At 38.9% G+C, this 18,451-nt stretch overlaps 1 protein-coding gene across 5 annotated transcripts in view; it reads left to right on the forward strand.

Moving 5' to 3' along the window:
• AK8 (adenylate kinase 8) overlaps nucleotides 1-18,451 on the forward strand; it is a 117,494-nt gene that overhangs the window by 39,927 nt on the left and 59,116 nt on the right. For 3 of the 5 annotated variants that reach the window (XM_054007298.1, XM_054007297.1, XM_054007299.1), the window contains 5 exons: nucleotides 7,190-7,271; nucleotides 8,646-8,717; nucleotides 9,819-10,019; nucleotides 13,040-13,171; nucleotides 15,799-15,888. In XM_054007298.1, the coding sequence (XP_053863273.1) occupies nucleotides 7,190-7,271; nucleotides 8,646-8,717; nucleotides 9,819-10,019; nucleotides 13,040-13,171; nucleotides 15,799-15,888 (577 nt within the window). Of the gene's footprint in view, nucleotides 1-7,189; nucleotides 7,272-7,513; nucleotides 7,598-8,645; nucleotides 8,718-9,818; nucleotides 10,020-13,039; nucleotides 13,172-15,798; nucleotides 15,889-18,451 lie in introns of those variants that run through there. The other 2 variants (XM_054007301.1, XM_054007300.1) reach the window with 2 other exon arrangements.

Below are 18,451 nucleotides of genomic sequence, written 5' to 3' on the forward strand. Positions count from 1 at the left end.
CTTATTGCAAGCATTATGTTAGAACCAGGGACTTGTGAAGCTGATATGAGGATGTTTCATCTTATAGGGTTAGTACATGGTGTCTAAAGCTCCACTGGCTATTACCTAATTCTTGGTGCTGTTGGGATGTAATGTTGTGGAATGAATTTATAGAACTGGAGAAGTCTAGTGTAGAGGTTGCTAGGTGGCGAATTTGCACCCTTAGGAATGGCTGTCTGAGAGAGGGGCAGTTGAACCTTATGCACCAGTCTCAAGATCATTTGGGAACTAAGCCTTTGCCAGTGATTAACTTGAGTAATTGGAGTATTTCACTTGTTGAAACTAAGCAGTTCAGAAGACTGGAAGAGGCTTTCATTGATGCGAAAGAAAAGATTGCTGGTGTTTGGGTGTAAAAAGTGATGAACTCACACTTGCATTGGCTACAGGATCTTTCTTTGGTTGTTGTTTGGTGGATGAGATCATGTAATCAGTGGGCCAAATCCTGCCTCCAGTTTCATCTGTGCAACCCCATGCAAGTTGATAGTGTACTGTGTTAGACAAGTGTAATGGAGGGAAGAATTTGTCCCATTAACATCAATTTATTTGTCTACACAGGACACGGCTTCTTATTCAGTACTGAAGCTACCAAAATGCTTTTTATGTGGGAAAAGAGTTTTCTTTCCAATAAAGAGATTGACAAAGTGTGACCTCTTCCAACCTTTAGTCCTCCTTGTGACGGGTTGCCCCCTCCCCCACCTGATGTACAGGAGTGCCACTGAGCCTGCCTGTTCCACCAGCCTGGGCTTCCTTACACTGCCCTGCTGAACCAGGCCCTCAGGCCTCCTCCAGCCCACACATGGGTAAGGACACACCCAGCTGCAGAAAGACACAGACACTGAAATCAGCTCTGCATGGGAAGGCTTCCGCTAAGGAATTGCCCAGCACTCAAGTGCATACCCCCTCTGAACTGTAAACCCAAAATTGTATCATCTTGCTCTGCACAAAGAACTGTACAGCGTAAGCTCATAAAATTCACCCCCCCTCAATGTGGAGGAAGATCTGCACAGCTTTTTGCTCCCCAGTTATGAATTCCACAAACTGGTTTTAGAAAAAACAAAACCAAGTTTATTAGATTTAAAAAAGATAGATTTTAAGTGATTATAAGGGATCGCAAACAGATCAAAACAGATTACTGAGCAAATAAAACAAACACACAAACTAAGCTTTAATACACAAAAGAAACTGGTTACAGGTAGTAATTTCTCATCCTAAATGTTGTTTTAGGCATTTCTTTCATAGGCCAGACACCTTTTCTAGCCTGGGCTCAGCTCTTCTTCCCCCCCCGCCCCCCATTTCGTCGTTGTTTCTAAGACGTTTTCAGCAGTCATCCTGGGCAGGGATTCCGTGAAGAATGAACCCTGATTAGCTCACTTCCCTGCCTTAAGTAGGATTTACATACGGTGGGGTTTACTTTGTTTTTCAGTGGGATTCCCACTCCCCTTAGTGGAAAATACTGGTATTCTATGATGGAGTCCAGTACCAGGTGACATGATCATGTGACCCTGCAGTGTCAAAGCAGCCATGAGTCAAAGGCCATTTGTAGCATTCCAGGAAGCTTCTCAGGAAGGTGGGAGATATCTTCAAAGTCCTATTGTTTTCCCTAATGGCCCATCCAGACTGACTGCATTCTGTCTTCTGGGCGTTCCCCAGGTACAAACACTCTTGTAATTGATACATAGTCAATATTCCTAACTTCAGATACAGAAACAATACATGCATACAAATAGGATAATCCTATTCAGCAAATCATAATCTTTCCAATGATATCTCACAAGACCCATCTTGCATAAAACACATCTTAGTTATGCCATATTCATATCATAACAATATCTCTATGAAGACTATGGAGTGTAGTGTCACACTCCTAATACCAACAAATTGCAGGAATCAGCTTGTCAGTAGATACTTTCACATATACTGCCTTCCGCATAGTGATTATTGTGGCATCTTTGCTAGGTGTGTCCTCCCCTGATTCCCTTTGCTCTTGTTCCCCCTAATTCATAGGAATGGAGAAAGAGGATGGGCACAGTACAGAATAAAGGATGGGCACAGTAAATAAAGGAGTAGATCACTGCAGAAAATATTGTGCAATGCAAGCTTATAGAGAGAGCATCAAAAGGCCTGAGACAGTACATTGTATTTGCAAGAGGTAGCTCCAGTCATGGGAGAGTTTCAGTCGACAAAGGTCATGCAGCCTACATCAGTCTCGATGCTCCAATTCTTGTAAGAATTATTATGTCACCTTTAAGTCTGTCTGCTTATCTCAGTATTTATTCTGCACTCCTTGCCCTGGTATCTGACAGTCTTAGAGAACGACTTGGGTCCACATTGGACTTTAATCATTGATAATTTTTTGTTGTTTGGTTACCTTTCTTTCTTTGGATGGCATATAATTTTTTTTTAAAAATCTGAATGTTGTGGGAAAACAATGGTGAAGACATAAGCAGAACATAGCAGAATATACATTTTGTTCTGAAGGCAGCAAGATTGGTGATCTTTCTAATCTTTTGTGAAAGTGAATGCCAAAGCTGTAGGCCTGTGGCTGAGAATTCTTTCTCAAGTCTAATGTGACTGAGTGTTGATTTTCTTCATTTCTTCACTCTTTGCCTTGTTCTAACCCAATCTGTGTCAGTAGTTTTCTATTTCTGTAATAAGTTTTGAGGATGCTCAGGCCAAACAGTAACAAAAGAAAGCCGAGTATCAGTGTAACTATTATTTGGGTGGAAGGTGTCAGTCACTGATAGGTTGATAGCAATACTGCACTGCAGCAAAGGACACCCATGTTTGAGAATGACCTTGGGTTTCTTCCGCTCCAGATTCCTTGAATTTGAAGGAGTGAGGTGATATCCGTACAAATACCTCATTGCTGCTGATTTACACAGTGAGGTAGGTGTCCAAGGAGGACTTTACCTGACCTTAAGGCAAGAGCTGAATGCCACCTTTATCACTGTCTTGAAGTTGGAGGGGATTTGAGGGGCCAGTTGTGGGGAGTAGATGATGGCCCCAGAATGAAGCATTATGGAATCCTCAGGACCTAGCTTTTATTCATGGCCAGACGTGAGGATATGCTGTCTATGCTTGGATTGCCTGGAGGTTATTGTTATCGAGAAGAGAAAATAGATGATTTCATAAAAAACCATATTCTTATCAAGTGAAGTTACTAATTACGCTTTAATGATAGTCAGGAGGGCAGAAAAGACCAGTGTTTGCATAAAGCATGATAGGCATATTTTAAGTCAGGTCTTGCTCTGCTGTATGTTGCTACCTCTTGCTTAGTTCCCAAGCCACACTCCCTTTTTACTGTCTTTTTTTTTTTTTTTTTTTTATCTGTGACATCTGCTTGGAGCTTGTCCCTCCTGTGATACCATACTACTTGCAGCTGTTCAGACCTCCAGCTCTGAGCTGTGCATGGGGTGCCCTGAGCATACGGCCTTTTTGATGTGTGATAAAACAGAACCAAGCCACTGGGGGTATGGAGAGGGAATGCATCAGAATATCAATAAACCTGCTCTGAACAAAGCTGCAACTCTGTGGTAGAATAGACATTTCACTGAAGTGTCAAGTAGATGGATAATGTATTCTAATTAGGGACTACTGGTACCTCGGAATTCAGAGCCCTTGGAAATAAGATCCAAAAAGCTAACTATTTATATAGGGTTTATTTATTATGTATTTGTTTAGTGCCTTAAAATATATTTGTTATAAGCAGCTGTTCCCTGAGCTATGATTTCTTACTTGAACTTTTAGCCATTAAATTGTATGCTATCTGCTTTAAGGGACTTTGGCATTTGTATAATTGTATGTGACTCTTATAAAGTGTGTTGCATCTTGTTAAAAAGATCATCCTCTATCTCTTGTTCATAGCCGAGTATTTGCTTTTGAGCTGTAATGCTTCTAAACTGCCCCGGCACCAGAAATCTTGTAATATGTTGTTTAGTTTAGATTCCAAAGAATATGGAACGGAGATGGGGGTCAGGTCCTCAACTGGTGAGAATTGGCATAGCTGTATCGATGTCAGAGATGCTATGCTTATTTACACCATCCTAGGATCTGGCCCACAGTGGGTACAGGACTCCGTTTCACATGTATGGCTGAACAGAGCGCATTTCCAATACAATGCCTAGGTTCCTAACACACTGAGAAAACACGGTGGAACCTATTTCTGTTCTCTCTCCTCTGTAATTCTCAAGGGAAAAATTGATTTTTTAGCACCTGTGTGACCTTATTCAGTAGTTCATCCTAATTTGATAAACCAAACACTGGGAGTGGCAAAAATGGCTTGCAGTTACTGGAGTCTTCTTTTAATTGCCCTCAGATAACTGCAGGATGGCATGTTAGTGATATCCGGCTAATTAGGGAATTTTAAGTAGTCTGCTCTATTTTCTTGTGTAATTGGAATGCCCTGATTTCCTCCTACAAAAATCACTGAGTTATGTTTCCCTGAAACAATTCTAAAATCTTTGTACCCCATAGTGATAGAGCTCAGATTTATCTGGGAGATGATGATGGTTGCTCGCTAATGCAATACAGTATTAAAATGTCTTTTTTTCATACAAAGATATGTTCTTTCAGCTTCCTTAGCACTTCAGAGAGTTGTTGGGAGTCCAGTGACAAGGACTTGTTCAGCTAAACAACTAACAAAGAGAAATTGAGACAAAGTTTAGCAGATTTAGACTCTGGAGCCATAAGAGAGGTAGATTTCAGATACTGCATCACATAGAAATTGAGTAATACTGCAGCACTTCTGTGGTATTTCATAGATCTGTAAATGCTGCTTTTTTTAAGATGTTCAGTCCAACACTTATCTGGCTATAACAAGGACTTAAGGGAGCAAAAGGATTTTCTTTCTTTCTTTTGCTCTGTTGCTTCATTAGCTCTGGGAAGTAGGATTCCATTACTATGAGTTTTCCTGTATAATTTAAGAAAATAATGAAAGAGTGCATATTTTCTTCAGTGCTCATTGCTCTTTAGATTTGTTTAGTTTCTCTTTTTTTAATCCATGGTGTGGCTTGGTATTCTTTTGAATATTTCAAAATTGTAGAAATAGTGGTGGGTTTGTGCTGTTCGGGGGTATTTTGGCCTTTTGTTTTGTTTTTCAAGAAAGAAGACATTTGTTTGTATCCTTTGAGGGTTTTTTAGATTAAAACTTTAAAAATAAATCATTAGTAGAATATGTAAGTGTCCATTTTATTGTGGTGATGTTATTAGTGCATGTTGCTTTCAGACACATTCAACACTGGAAATGGTCAGTTTCTTTTCTCCCAAACATCCACAGTAGAACACATCTGATGCTCTAGTTCATTGAGATGTTTTTTTCCTGCTGGATGAAATTCATTTTTGGTACTGAGGACCCAAACAAGATCTCATTCTGAGGCAAAATTTTATGTGTGCAGGCAAAGGGGCATCACATCTGTATTGTGGATGGGGTGGACTGCCCTCTGCAGAAAGCTGGAGTAACTACTTTAGAGGGACTGCATTGCAACACCATGGTCTGCCTGCAGTTTGGGATGTGTAAATGGTATATCTCCTTAATGCCTGTTTAATGGTTCACATCAAATCTGATTTCTTGGGCTTTGGGTGGGTGTGGGTGTGAGTTTTACCCTAAATAAGGGGGAAGGGATGATATTGTAGCTAAAGCACAGGACAAGAAGTGAAGAGATCTGGTTCCTGTCACCTCCTCTGATTCCCTGTCTGAACTTGAGCAAGTCACTTCACTGCTCTGTTCCTCAGTTTCCCTGTCTGGCAAATGGGGATAATAATCTGACCTGTCTGGTTTCACTGTCCAAGCTGAGTGTTTCTCATGTACCGAAAACTTCAATAAATGTAATAATTTTTTTAAACTATCCAAAATTAGGGAAAAAGTTAATCACATAAATAATCTAAAATATGGCAAAATATAAATAAATTTGGATACATTCATTTGCATTTAGCAAGTCTCCAGCTCACTGCAACTAAACTTTATGTATCCTATAGAAATGTTAAGAGATCAGCTTTCTAGAAAAAGAGGAACCACCAGTCAATAAGAACTATGCATTTAGGGCCAGACCTTTGCCCATGCTATGACCCCATTGTACAACTCTACTGGCATAAAGGGGTCATAAAGTTGCCCTAAGATGACATCTGAAGATTCCCCCAGCAAAGAGGAATTCCAGACTGGTTTACAGCTAGTCTGTTCTAACCTCACCCCCAAATAGGGGTTACACCGGGGCAGTGCGCTTGGAAAGAACATGGTATACTCCAAATATCCCCACCTGGCATTTACCATAAACTAGAGCAGCGCTGAGGCTGCTCTGACACATGCAGAGGATGAACTGGCCCCCAGCTGCCTCTCCACCTTCTCGTGTCCTACGTTGAGCATATCTCCATCAGATCCAAGGATCCAGGCTTTATCCAGATAAATATTCAAGAGGTAAAAACTTGATGTAACTAGCAATATTACCAAGAACTCAATCCTGGGGGAGGTGTGTGTGTGTGTGTGCTATGTCCTTAAATCCCATTGACTAGAATGGAATGAGAATCAAGTGCTCTTGACATCTTACAGAATTGGGTCTCCAATGATCTGTAGATTGTAATTAAATCTTCTCGACAGTCAAAAATCTCAAAAGTGCCCAGTACTGAAACTACCGAGCTTTCAAAACATTAAACTACCCTCCTCTCATTGCATGTGATTATGATATTCCATAGAGGAGCTCAGTGTGGAAGAGTCTTCATCAGTCATTCATTTCAGAGGTTTGTATGGATTGTACTAAACAATTTCTTGGAAGAGTACTCTGAATATGTTTTAGGGTCAGTATAAGATTATGATCCTAAATCTCTTCTAAAAAAATTTCATAGGTTGAACTTGTCCACTAGGAAAGAATGAAATGAGGTTACAATTGTTTTTGTCTGAGCAGGTGAGATAACTCAGTGTTTCAAAGAGGTAGAAAGAGATTCAAATGTTAACTGATGTTTTAGTCTGGGAAATGGGTACATTTTCTGGAAATATTTGGAAAGCCCTGGTCTAAATGCATGACTTATTCCTGATTTACACTGATATGAGATCAGAATCAGATAGTCTGTGTTCAACAAATGGGATTTTTAGTCCTAGGATGTAATTGTTAAGATTCCCTCGGTTTAGATCAATAATTCTTTCATGTTTTTTGTGCAATAGGGTTGGATTTTGGAAGGTTTTCCTGAAAACCGGGATCAAGCATGGATGCTGCAGTCAGCTGGCATCACTCCGAGACATGTTGGTAAGAAAGACAAGATTGTTTGTGTGCCAGAGGTGAAAGCCATTAGTGACCTAAACAAAAACACCTTGAAATGTTAAAACCAGTATTTCTTAAATGCATATAACATGCCCAAAAGATCAGAGCAAATCAGAAACTATCACTGGACTGGAGGAAATGGCTAAATGGGGCCCAGGCCCTCCAAAACTTTGGGGCAGTCTGTTGAACTATTTACTTAGATGAACCTTTGTCTTCTTACCACTTCAGAGCCCACTACCTTCCTCTAGTCCAGCAAATTCAAGCCTCTTCTAGCAAGTGACTGCAAACAGCTGTGCCTCTCTGCCTCACCAGTGAGTCCAAACCTCCTCTGACCTCAGGACCCAAATCTCAAGGATTCTGCTTTAATTGATCCCTGGGAGCAAAAAGGATCTAAAAGAGCCCCCAAGCATTCCCTCTGTATGATAAAATAATAAATACAATTTACTCAATACACACAAATGAAATGGATACATCCAGGCCTTAAGCCTGACCTTTCATGCCGCAGGTGGAATCTTGTGTAAGTCAAAGCAAAGATAATTCTATAGTGGCAGGGCCTTGAAGGACAAGACCCTTGCACCTGCCCTCCCCACCTTGGGACTGTCTGCATTTCCAAGTCATTATTAGATAGGGACCTATCCAAAATGCATGAGAAAAATGAAAATTGGGGTGGGGGTGGGGCAGGTGAAAATGATTTAAAAACTGCACAGCTCAAGTGTGAGTAATAAACCAGCCCCAGTTGTAGTCAGCAGGGACAGGATAATTTGCTACTTTGGATTTGATTTGTACACAATTCCGCTGTTAGTAAAGGAATTCAGAATCACTGTGATAGTGTTTAGAAATATATATATATTGGATAGTACTTGTATGTAGTGCATGTGTTTTAAATGGTCATTTCTGAAGGTAGCTAACAATATTGAAGGTCAAATTCTTCCCTCAATTTTTATCTGTATAACCAAGAACAAAATAGCACCCTTAATTAGAATATAAATGATGAAGAACCTTGCAAGATTGAATGCACATGCCTAAATTATTGAATTTAGTAAGTAAATGACCATAAAAGAAACAAGATTATTGTATCACAGAATGTACTAAATTGAGCTATGTATTTATCACAAAATATATTTCTTCCTAAAAGTGCCATCTGACAGATAGTTTTGGCCAAAATTTCCCCCAAAATCAAATGTTCATAGGTAAAATACAGGGAAATAAGGAAAAATATTACAAATGGGGAAGATGGCTAGATGTACATGAACTGCATCGATCCATCCTTACTTGCAGAGCGCACTTGGAAGCATCTCCAAGAAATGAAATCAGTAACTAACTGAAAATGCATTTCTATTCTGTTTCTTCTATGCTTAGTTGTGCTGTATGCTCCAGACATGGTGCTTATTGAGAGGAACCTTGGGAAAAGGATTGATCCATCCACGAAAGGTGTAGTATGCTTTTGTTACTGATCCCTTCTAGGAGAACGTTTTTATGTCAACCCAAGAGATACTGAAGTGTTGATGCTTTTAAAGTTGATTTGTAATGCTGTCCCTTTACGATGTGAGTAGGCAGTGTAATTCTGAATCAAATTTATTTTAATTTGTTTTAAATTCAAAGTGTATCATTTTCTGCACCAATTTAGTGGGGAATGTGTTTTTTTGTGGCAAGCAGTACTGCTCTATTACAGCACAGGTCACCCTAATGCGTGTAGTCATACCATAAGAATTTTACTATTTATCATGGCATCTTTGATAGACTTTGAATGTCTGCCTCTTCATAAAAGGCAGTAACACCTTTGGATAACCTCCACTGTGTGTGATGCCAAGTGGGAGAGCCAACAGGAAATGGCAATGTTGCAGATGGCACACGTTGGGTATTCCACAGGAACCCATGTCAATTGTTTTAGGAGTAGCATTGGGAAGGACATGCTGAATTAAAGAGATGGCTTTTATTTGCTTTTCTACAGAGGCCTTGGTTAAAATTGAGGGTAGGAGCCAGGAAATCTAAGTCCTGTTCCCAGCTCTGCCACAGACTTCTTGTGTAACCGTGGGCAACCATTCTGTGCCTCCGTCTCCCCATTTGGAAAACAGGGATAATACCCTACCTTACAGCTGTGCTATAGGAATCAATATTTTAATGCTTAAAAAGTGTTTAGAGATCATTAGGTGGAAGGTGCTAGGGAAGTGCAAAGTATTATTCTTATTCTTAATTAAAGGATTGATGGTACCAGATAGGCATAGATCTGTTCTGGAGATCCTCGTGTGTAGTGGTAGCAGGCACACTGCTGCACCCGACTAAGGGACACAAACATACCTACCCCCCACTGTCACATGGCTGGCTAGTTCTCTCTGCCACTATCTGTCTTCCTTGTGGAGCTATACGGTAGTAGTTAGGAAGGAATCACTGTGCTTCCCCTCTCCTTATGCCCTAACCTAAGGTCTTGGTACAATCTAGACCTTGATTATGGTGAGGAACCTTTTTGCAAGCTGAACAAGTTCTATCAAATTCTTTTTTCCTACTGGGTCCTAATTACTGTTTAACTTCTAGAGGTGTACCATACCACCTTTGACTGGCCAAGCGACCCTCTGGTGCAACAGCGTTTGGTGGAGGCAGAAGGCATATCTGAACAGGAAACAGCAAAGCACCTGCTGGAATATCATAGAAACTTTCCCAGAGTTTTCCAGATCTATCAGCAAATATTAAAATCGATCAATGCCGACCAACCTTGTGCAGACGTCTTCTCCCAGGGTAAATATCGATTGTATACAGTTGGAAGGAAATTTGATAGCTGACAAATTCTCATCTGAAAGAGTGATTCCCAACATTTAGAGACAACTATGCCAAGTTATAGGACTAAGATCTCACCTGTATCAGTCAATGTTGACTTGTCTCTAATTTGATTGTGTTCCCTGTGGCCTGCTGAGCTTGGGCTATTCTAACCAGCAAAGAAGCTGTCTGGAACAGGCATGGTTGAATGGGAGATCATCTTGATTCTGCAATCCTTACTCACAATGAAAAGCACTTCCTCATAAGAGTGGTCCCACTGGGGACGCAATGTGAGTAAGGGTTACAGAATCATTTCCTAAGTGATGGAGAAGCCTAGAGCTGCAGTTATAAAAGCCTGCAGTATCAATATTGGTATACATACTGGAACCACTTCTAGTCTCCTGTACAGGTACTACCTGCACAAGTCTATTAACAAGTAGTAGTAGTTCAAGGCGGGTTGTATTTCATTATATACAAGTTGCCTGCACTGAAAGGTTTGCTACGTGGTAATCCTTTGTTTGCTTTTGTTCAACTTTACTTTGATGCATTCTGATGTTGCATGTTGATTCTTCATGGAAAAAAATGAGGAAACTGTCGGGAAGACCAAGTGATAATGTACTTTGTATCTGTCAGCCTGTTGATGGTCTATTATAGCCCTGTAATTTTGCATCTCAGAAAGGTCTTTTTAATGACAAGTGCTGCACTTTTAAGATAAACAACTAGGAAGTATATATTCGGAATTTACACATTAATTACCTCTAAATTACTTAATTAAATTTAAAAGTTCATATCATAATTCATAAAGAATTCATGCCTGGAATTGTAAATAAAAATGTGAGTGCCTGAATATTAATTATTATTAATTAATAATGTAGTGAGATAAATTGAAAATTGGAATGAAAAAATATCCTCTCTAGATCTTTTTCTGCAGTGCATCAAGCAGCCAAATATTTTTTTAAGGAATAATTAGATGTGGAGACTGTCTGGGGGATCATTACTCCTAATTAACTTGGTTATTTACTGCAAATTAAACATCATTTGTAAGCAGGGTGGTTTGCCAGTAATGTTTGTGCTTTTGGATACCCTGGTTGAGGAAAGTGCTTAGAATAACTAGAGCCCTCCTTGGTTAGCTGACATTTGTTTTTGGATAAATTATGTGATAGATTATGATTTTCAAGATTTGTATGTTTAATTTGTATGTTTAATGACAGATGTGGGTGAGAAAGGGAGTCAAGAAATTGCAACTTCATTAGATTTTTTGGAACTGAGGGTCTGATTCTGATCCCACACCAATTAAACACCAGTGCAACTCCAGTGACTTAATTGGAATTGCTCCTGATTTACTCTGGTGTGAGATCAGACTCACATCCAATATATTCAGAGATCTCAGCTGTACAGCATTCACCGTGGTTTGGGAGCAAGGAATGTATCCCATGCACTTGCAGTATGATTCAAGTGCTCCTTAGCAACTACTCCCAGTTCAGGAGCTAGAAATGTCAGAACTGGAATGTCCTATCCTGTCTTTTTTTGACAGTAGGAGGTACAAGGATCTGGAAATCAGACACAAAGGGGGATCATTAAACAAGTGTAAGTTAGTGTCTCAAAAACGTGTAAAATGCTAGATTAAAGCACAAATCCCCTAAGTGCCAATTGAAGTGAAGGAGATCTTGTTTAGACTATGGGATTATTCTTAAAGGGAAAATCAGTGTCTAAGATTTGGATTCTTGTACCCATTTTAATAGATTTAGATATAGTGTGTATCACAGAGACTCCATTGCATCTTCATAGCATCTATATGAATTTAAGGTTGTCTGGACTGAAATAGTCATTAAGATATTCAATTGTGTCTTCCATAGAACATACGGTATTGTGTAACATGGGAAATTTAGAGTCTTGCTTAAGTGTCTCTATTTCTCTTTAAAGAGACAAGATAGGAGAGGTAATATCTTACCTCTCTTATATCCTGGGACTAACACGGCTACAATAACACTGCATATCTACTTCTTCTTGTTCATCAAGGGCCTGATCCTGAAAGGAGTATGGGAGTTGAAGGTCTCTCAACATGTTGGCAGACTGTGTTCCAAATATTCTGATGATAAAATATTTTCATTATCAAGCTAAACCTTACTGTACCTTCGTGCAGACCTGTCTTATAAACTCTTCTTCTAGGACTGCAGCAAAGTTGGGATCACTTGTAATGCAACAATTTGAATTATTCTTTACAAGGTCTATGGTCTTTTCAAAGTTCCCAGGAGATGGGCCCCTAGACTGATATAAAATTAATAGTTTCCTACCCAATACAAAGCAAGATCAACAAAAACAAAGCGATACCCAACAGGGAGAGTGGAGCTGGGCTGAAAACATCAAGTTGTCTTTACCCTTCATGCAAAAATGATGTGCACAAGAATAAAATCACATGTAATTATATGGCATCAATGCTATATTGTGTCATGACTTACACTAGTGCCACAAAAATGTAAAACATACTAAATAGGAGGGCATTAATCACATCTGAAGCTGGGGACGTGTCATGACAAATTGACATCCTGCCTCTTTCATAATTACTATATCTATTTGTTTAGAAACTACCATAACTATTAAATGTAATGATAATCCCCCTGCAGCTTGCATGGTAAGTGTAGCTAAAAAGCAAAGCTGGTTTCTGTTAAAAATTACATGGTACAAGTGCAGTTAATAATTGAATCTCTCTGTTAAAGTGCTTTGAGATCCACTGATGAAAGGCACAATAAGAGTGCTAAGTATAATTTAACTATAGGTTTCCTAAAATGCCTGTCACCATAGTATGGTAAGTTACAGATAGAATATGTCAGTTATGTTGGAGCCCTGATCTCAATTAATGTAATACAAATAAATGATGATAATGTCATAGTCATAAATAAAGAAATTAATCAATTATTGTTTCTGTTAAGAAAGCAAAAGTAAATGGATTTTAACTCTTTTTATCGGCATCTGACTCTCTTATCCTTCTGTTATCTTTCTAGCTCTGACCTATGTCCAAACCTGGTGCCGATCAGCTGCCCCCTTTACACCACGGATTCTCTTTTGTGGACCCCCAGGCAGTGGGAAGAGCCTGCAGGCAGCACTAATAGCTCAGAAATACAGCATTGTCAACAGTAAGTTCTCAGTAAATATGCACTTTGCTCCATTCCCTCTTTCTCTCCTTTTGATCATTTATCTTTTGCTGTCTTTCTTTCTTACTTGCTCGTAAAATTTCTCTGTTAGTCCATCACTGTGGATGTCAAACTTTTTGCGGGGGGGGGGCTGGAAAATCTTGCAATAAAAAAATATTAACCAATAAAAACATATATCCTGTGCCAAACTAGCTCCAACATTTTTTTAGTCATCATTTTTTATACCCTTTAGATCAGTTGTTTTTCACGTCTTATACACCAGAGGTACTCCTGTGAACAGTCTGTAGTGCTCTGAATTCTCCATCGCATCAGTGGGTCTTGCATAATGACTTTGCACTTTCACATGTCTACTCAGTATTTGGGAGGCTTTTAAAAGAAAAGTGGTTCTGAAATGGGAAGAAGACTCTTAGTTTTTATGCATTTCAAATATATAATTTTAAAAAAGGGAACAAATATCAAAATGATCTTTCTCTGCCTTTTATAAGGGAGCCCCAGAAAACATCACATGCAGCTTGTTCTGGTACATGTTCATAGTATCAAGTGCATCAAAGTAGGCTAAAGTAGACCACAACTGGCAATGTAGTCAATGTAATTTGCAATCACATTGTGTAATATTATGTAATACTGGAAAAACTGCCGATATTTTGGAATTGTCACTGTAAAATTGCATAGCTGATCAGCTCTTTTCCTTCAAGTAATATTTAAGCAGATTTCATTAGTGTGCTTTAAACACACAAAACTCTACAATAATAACCAGAAATAGTAAGTTTTAGGGAAAAAAGACAGCAGTAAGCCTGATCCTGTCTCCTATATTGATGTGACGAGTCCTATGGACTTAATTGAACACTTGCTGAAGACAACAGAAAGAATTCAATGAGAGCTGGATCAGGCCCTCAGCGAAGCAATCCCGTGAGATTACTCTTGTGAATAAGAACTGATTGATCTTACCCATATTATTACGGATCAGAAAATGCGGGGGTGTCATTAAAAATTTTGATGAAAACAAAAAAACATGTCTGTCTACATTGTGTGGAAAATTTTGGCTTTTTGTCAAAAAACAAACCAACCAACATTTTAGACAGAAAACAAATACGTTTTAGATTTTGATTTTTTTTGACAAAAACTCAAAATGTTCTGCAGAAGGCAGACACCTTTTGCAAAAAAAAAATTATTTTGTTGAAAAACCCACTTTTCTGTCAAAACTGTTTTGACAGAAAATTTTTGACCAGTCCTACATTTACACTAGTCCTAGCCATGGGCCAATCCTGTAAGAGCTATGTGCTCAGAACCTGCAATGAGTCCAGTGTGAGTTCCCTGTATGGATTACAAGAGTGGGCTCGTATGTTCCTTAAGATCATTGCAACTAAAGGAAAACATTCTCAGTCCAGATCTTTAGCAGCTATAAATTGGTGTAGCGCCATTGAAGTCATGAAGCTATGGTGAAATTATACCAGTTGGGGATCTGGCCCTTGTATTTTTTATTTTGAACAATTATCGTTTTACTTAAATGTGTCTGAAAATACACTACAAATAATTAACAAACATTATCTAATAAAATTTTAAAAGATAAGAATCCTTATTTTTTAAATCTCTGTAATAAAAAAATTAAATCTGCAAATAGAATTAGTAAAACCTTACTGTACCTTGAAGTATGTTAATTCCATTATAAATTAATGGAGATATTCTGTCTCCTAGAACTGGAAGGGACCCTGAAAGGTCATCGAGTCCAGCCCCCTGCCTTCACTAGCAGGACCAAGTACTGATTTTGCCCCAGATCCCTAAGTGGCTCCCTCAAGGATTGAACTCACAACCCTGGGTTTAACAGCCAATGCTCAAACCACTGAGCTATCCCTCCCCCATTACATTGTATCTTTATTTTTAAAATATTTTATTAATTTTAACAAAAGCTTTATCCTTTAATGCAGTAATGACTGTCATTTGACTAATCAAAAATAAAATTGATTATAATAATAATTAATACTTATCTAACTCCTGTAAGGGTAATGAGGTTTAATTAATTTGCTTGGATGAAATGTGCCATACAGGTACAAAGTATTGTTATTTAATATGCAGTGGTCCTGATTTGGTACCTTAATTCTAAATTTCATGATGTTCTGCTTATCTGAACTCTGAACCATCATATTGCATTAGCACAGTTTCATGAATATAATTCTTACATGATTGTTAAATGATCCAGGGGGCCACTTTCTTGAACTGCATATTATCCTGTACCTCCAGCAGAGCTGTTCAGCAAGTGTAACTTTATTCAGTAATTATAAGTTTATAAAAAGTGAAAACCCCACCAGCTATCCCTTGAGTTATTATTTTAGTAACGTATTTGATTAGTATCTTTCTCTCTGCCTCCGTTTTTAATATGTTCCTTGTCAAATGTATTCTTTTTTATTCAGTATTCTCCCTTGCTCAATCTCTTTGCTTTTGGGTTTGCTTGGCCAAAAAAAAACCAACCCCAAAAATCCAAAAAATCCCACAACTTTTATTTTATTCAGTGACCTTTATCCAATATGCAGCTTCTTGGGTTTTTTTCCCTTTCTTGCTTGCTTCCTTTTTAAAATTTAACCTTGTGTCTTTTTGTTCCTCCTTCCTCTCAGTTTGCTGCGGGCAACTGCTAAAGGAAGCTGTTGCAGACAAGACAAAACTTGGAGAACTCATTAAGCCTTATTTTGACAGTGGATGGCCAGGTAGGGCATGTTGTTGTCTTACTGCACTGTAGTTACAAGTTCGTGGGAGAAAATAATCTGTGGGAGAAATTCATACAGCCACTGGTTTAAATATGAAGTTACTTCATTGATGCAGTTTAGTTATTCCAGATTTACACTGGAGTGTAACTGAGATCAGAATTTTCAGTTGGTAAATCTCTTCAGGGTAACTGAGACTGACTGCGTATGCGAGTGAAGCCCAGACTCTTTACTTCCAGATCCCATATTTGAATTCTAATTGTTGTCCCTGAATTAAAATTAAGAATCTGGTGTTGTTTTTTGTCACTGGTAGTTTGTAAAACACAACAACCTTTTGATTTTCATTTGAAGCATGGTCTGATGGAGATTGTCTGTCTGGTTTGACACAAGTATTTTAACTTATAAGAAATGCTACGGTAAGATTTGTCCCATAGGATTTTTTGATGAGGGGGCACCATAAGAACTTAGCAGTTTTGCTTTTGGAAGGCTGACGAGTGATTATATTGAGAAAAATGGTAAAGATTGTAAGTTTCTCAGGGTAGCAGCCTAGTCTTATTCGGACGTTAATTGCCTTGCACACTATATATATGCAGGGCTGGCGCAACCCATTAGGTGCCCTAGGCGGTTGCCTAGGGTGCTACAATTTGGGGGGTGGCGACCGTGGCGGTATTTCGGCGGCGGGACCTTCCGCCGCCTCTGTGGGAGGCGGCAGTTCGGGGCAGGACCTTCCGCCGCCTAGAGCGGCAGAAAAGCTGGCAGCACTCCTGTATATATGGCCATAACTGTGCAAGGCAATTAACAGCCGAATAAGGGTAGGCTGCTGCCCTGAGAAGCTTACAGTCTTTACCATTTATTCTTATAGATATGAAAAAGACCCCACAATTCCAAAGGGTAAATTGTATATCAATGTGGTGCTTGTATTTTGGCGAGTATAAGAACCTAGATACTATAGGAACCTCCAGTCCTTTTTCTGGCACCATGCCAAATAGTTACCAGAGGAACAAGTATTACAGGGAAATAGTCTTGCTGAAGATGGAGAAATCTCAGTTAAGCTTCAGTATTAATGGAGTTTTGAACAAACCCCCTCTGAGTGCAGGGAAATCTGCATTGTCTTTTATTTTCGGCAAGGAAAGCCATTTGGTGAATTGGAAAGCCCAGCAAGTCCCCTCTTTCATACAATAGCTTAATTCTGAGATTGAATTACATAGATCCGAAACGTGAGCCTATAAAATTAACTGATGTTCCCCAGATACCATGTCAGGAGACTCAGTACTTTTTGAAGCATTTCAAAAAGGCCTCTGGCAGCCTCCAGCTTTGGGTATTCTATCCTCTGTCAATTTGTCAAACCACATGATCATAGTTTTTAACACTTAACTTCAGCTCCACTGAATGGGTCATGTTCATTGCTGGTGCAATAACTCCGTCTGGTTCAAGATATGTAATACAGTGTGACAATCACCATCTTGGCTGACATCAGGGATTGAACTAGGGACCTCCAGAGCAGGAAAGAATGAGCTTTTACAAGTTGAGCTGAAGAGGGTAGGTTGTATAAATGAGGTCTGCAACAGACTCATATCCTCAGTTGATCCAGCAGTGAGGGGGACACGCAAAGGACACTGACCAATTGGGTTACAATAACTTTCACATGCCTATCACCACCACCACTTTCCCACCCCTTTGGCTTGTAGCTGCCATTTTTAAGAGAAGGTTCTATACAGATCGAGTGTTAAGGTATTTTCAGTACTAAACTTGGTGGTCATATAACTCAAGGGTAGGAGACCTATGTGGGTTATTAGTAAAAAAAAAAAAAAAAAAAAAAAAAAATCATAGATAAGACATTTATATATAGGATTAACTTTATGCATGCAAGCAGTCCCATTGAACTCAATGGGACTCCTCATGTCTGAAGTTACTAATGCCTAAGTGGTTGCAGGATCAGGGCCCGTGTATCTTTCACAGTTTATAATACTTTTAGAGACTCTTATGCATACTCCATTTTCACTTTCTCCCTCAACCCACTAAACTGAAGAACAAGTGTTGTAAAGACATGCCTTCCTAAATTTCAATTATAGCTGTGTTGGGAGCCTGGGTGAATTATATCCTTATAGGATAAGCCCTTTAAGAGCTTTACCATGAATGCTTCATGTGTATTTTACAAACTTCTCCTTAACCATTAAGGTTTCTTTAATGAAGATGTTGGGAGCATTCCCAATACGTTAAAATAATTGGAAGGATATTAATAACCTAGCCAGTCCAAAAAATGTGTCCTTCTTTAGTCCAAGTGAGCTGCTTTCACTTCAGCAAAATGAAATTAGAATTATAATGTCCCCAGAAAATTAGGAATTATTTCATAATATGAACATATTTTTATTGTAACATGCAAGAATGCAGCTGTCCAATTCTTATTGATGTTAATGGGAGCCATGACGATTTCTGTGCATGGTGCTAAAAAAATTTCCCATAGTTTTTGCTTATATATATTGTTCGTTTGTTTTTGTTTGTTGGTGGGGCGTACTACAGAATTAAGTACTGAATAACAATAAATATTATATAGCAGTACCAGGAA

This window comes from Malaclemys terrapin, chromosome 17 (genome assembly GCF_027887155.1).
Source record: "Malaclemys terrapin pileata isolate rMalTer1 chromosome 17, rMalTer1.hap1, whole genome shotgun sequence".
NCBI classification, from domain to species: domain Eukaryota; kingdom Metazoa; phylum Chordata; order Testudines; family Emydidae; genus Malaclemys; species Malaclemys terrapin.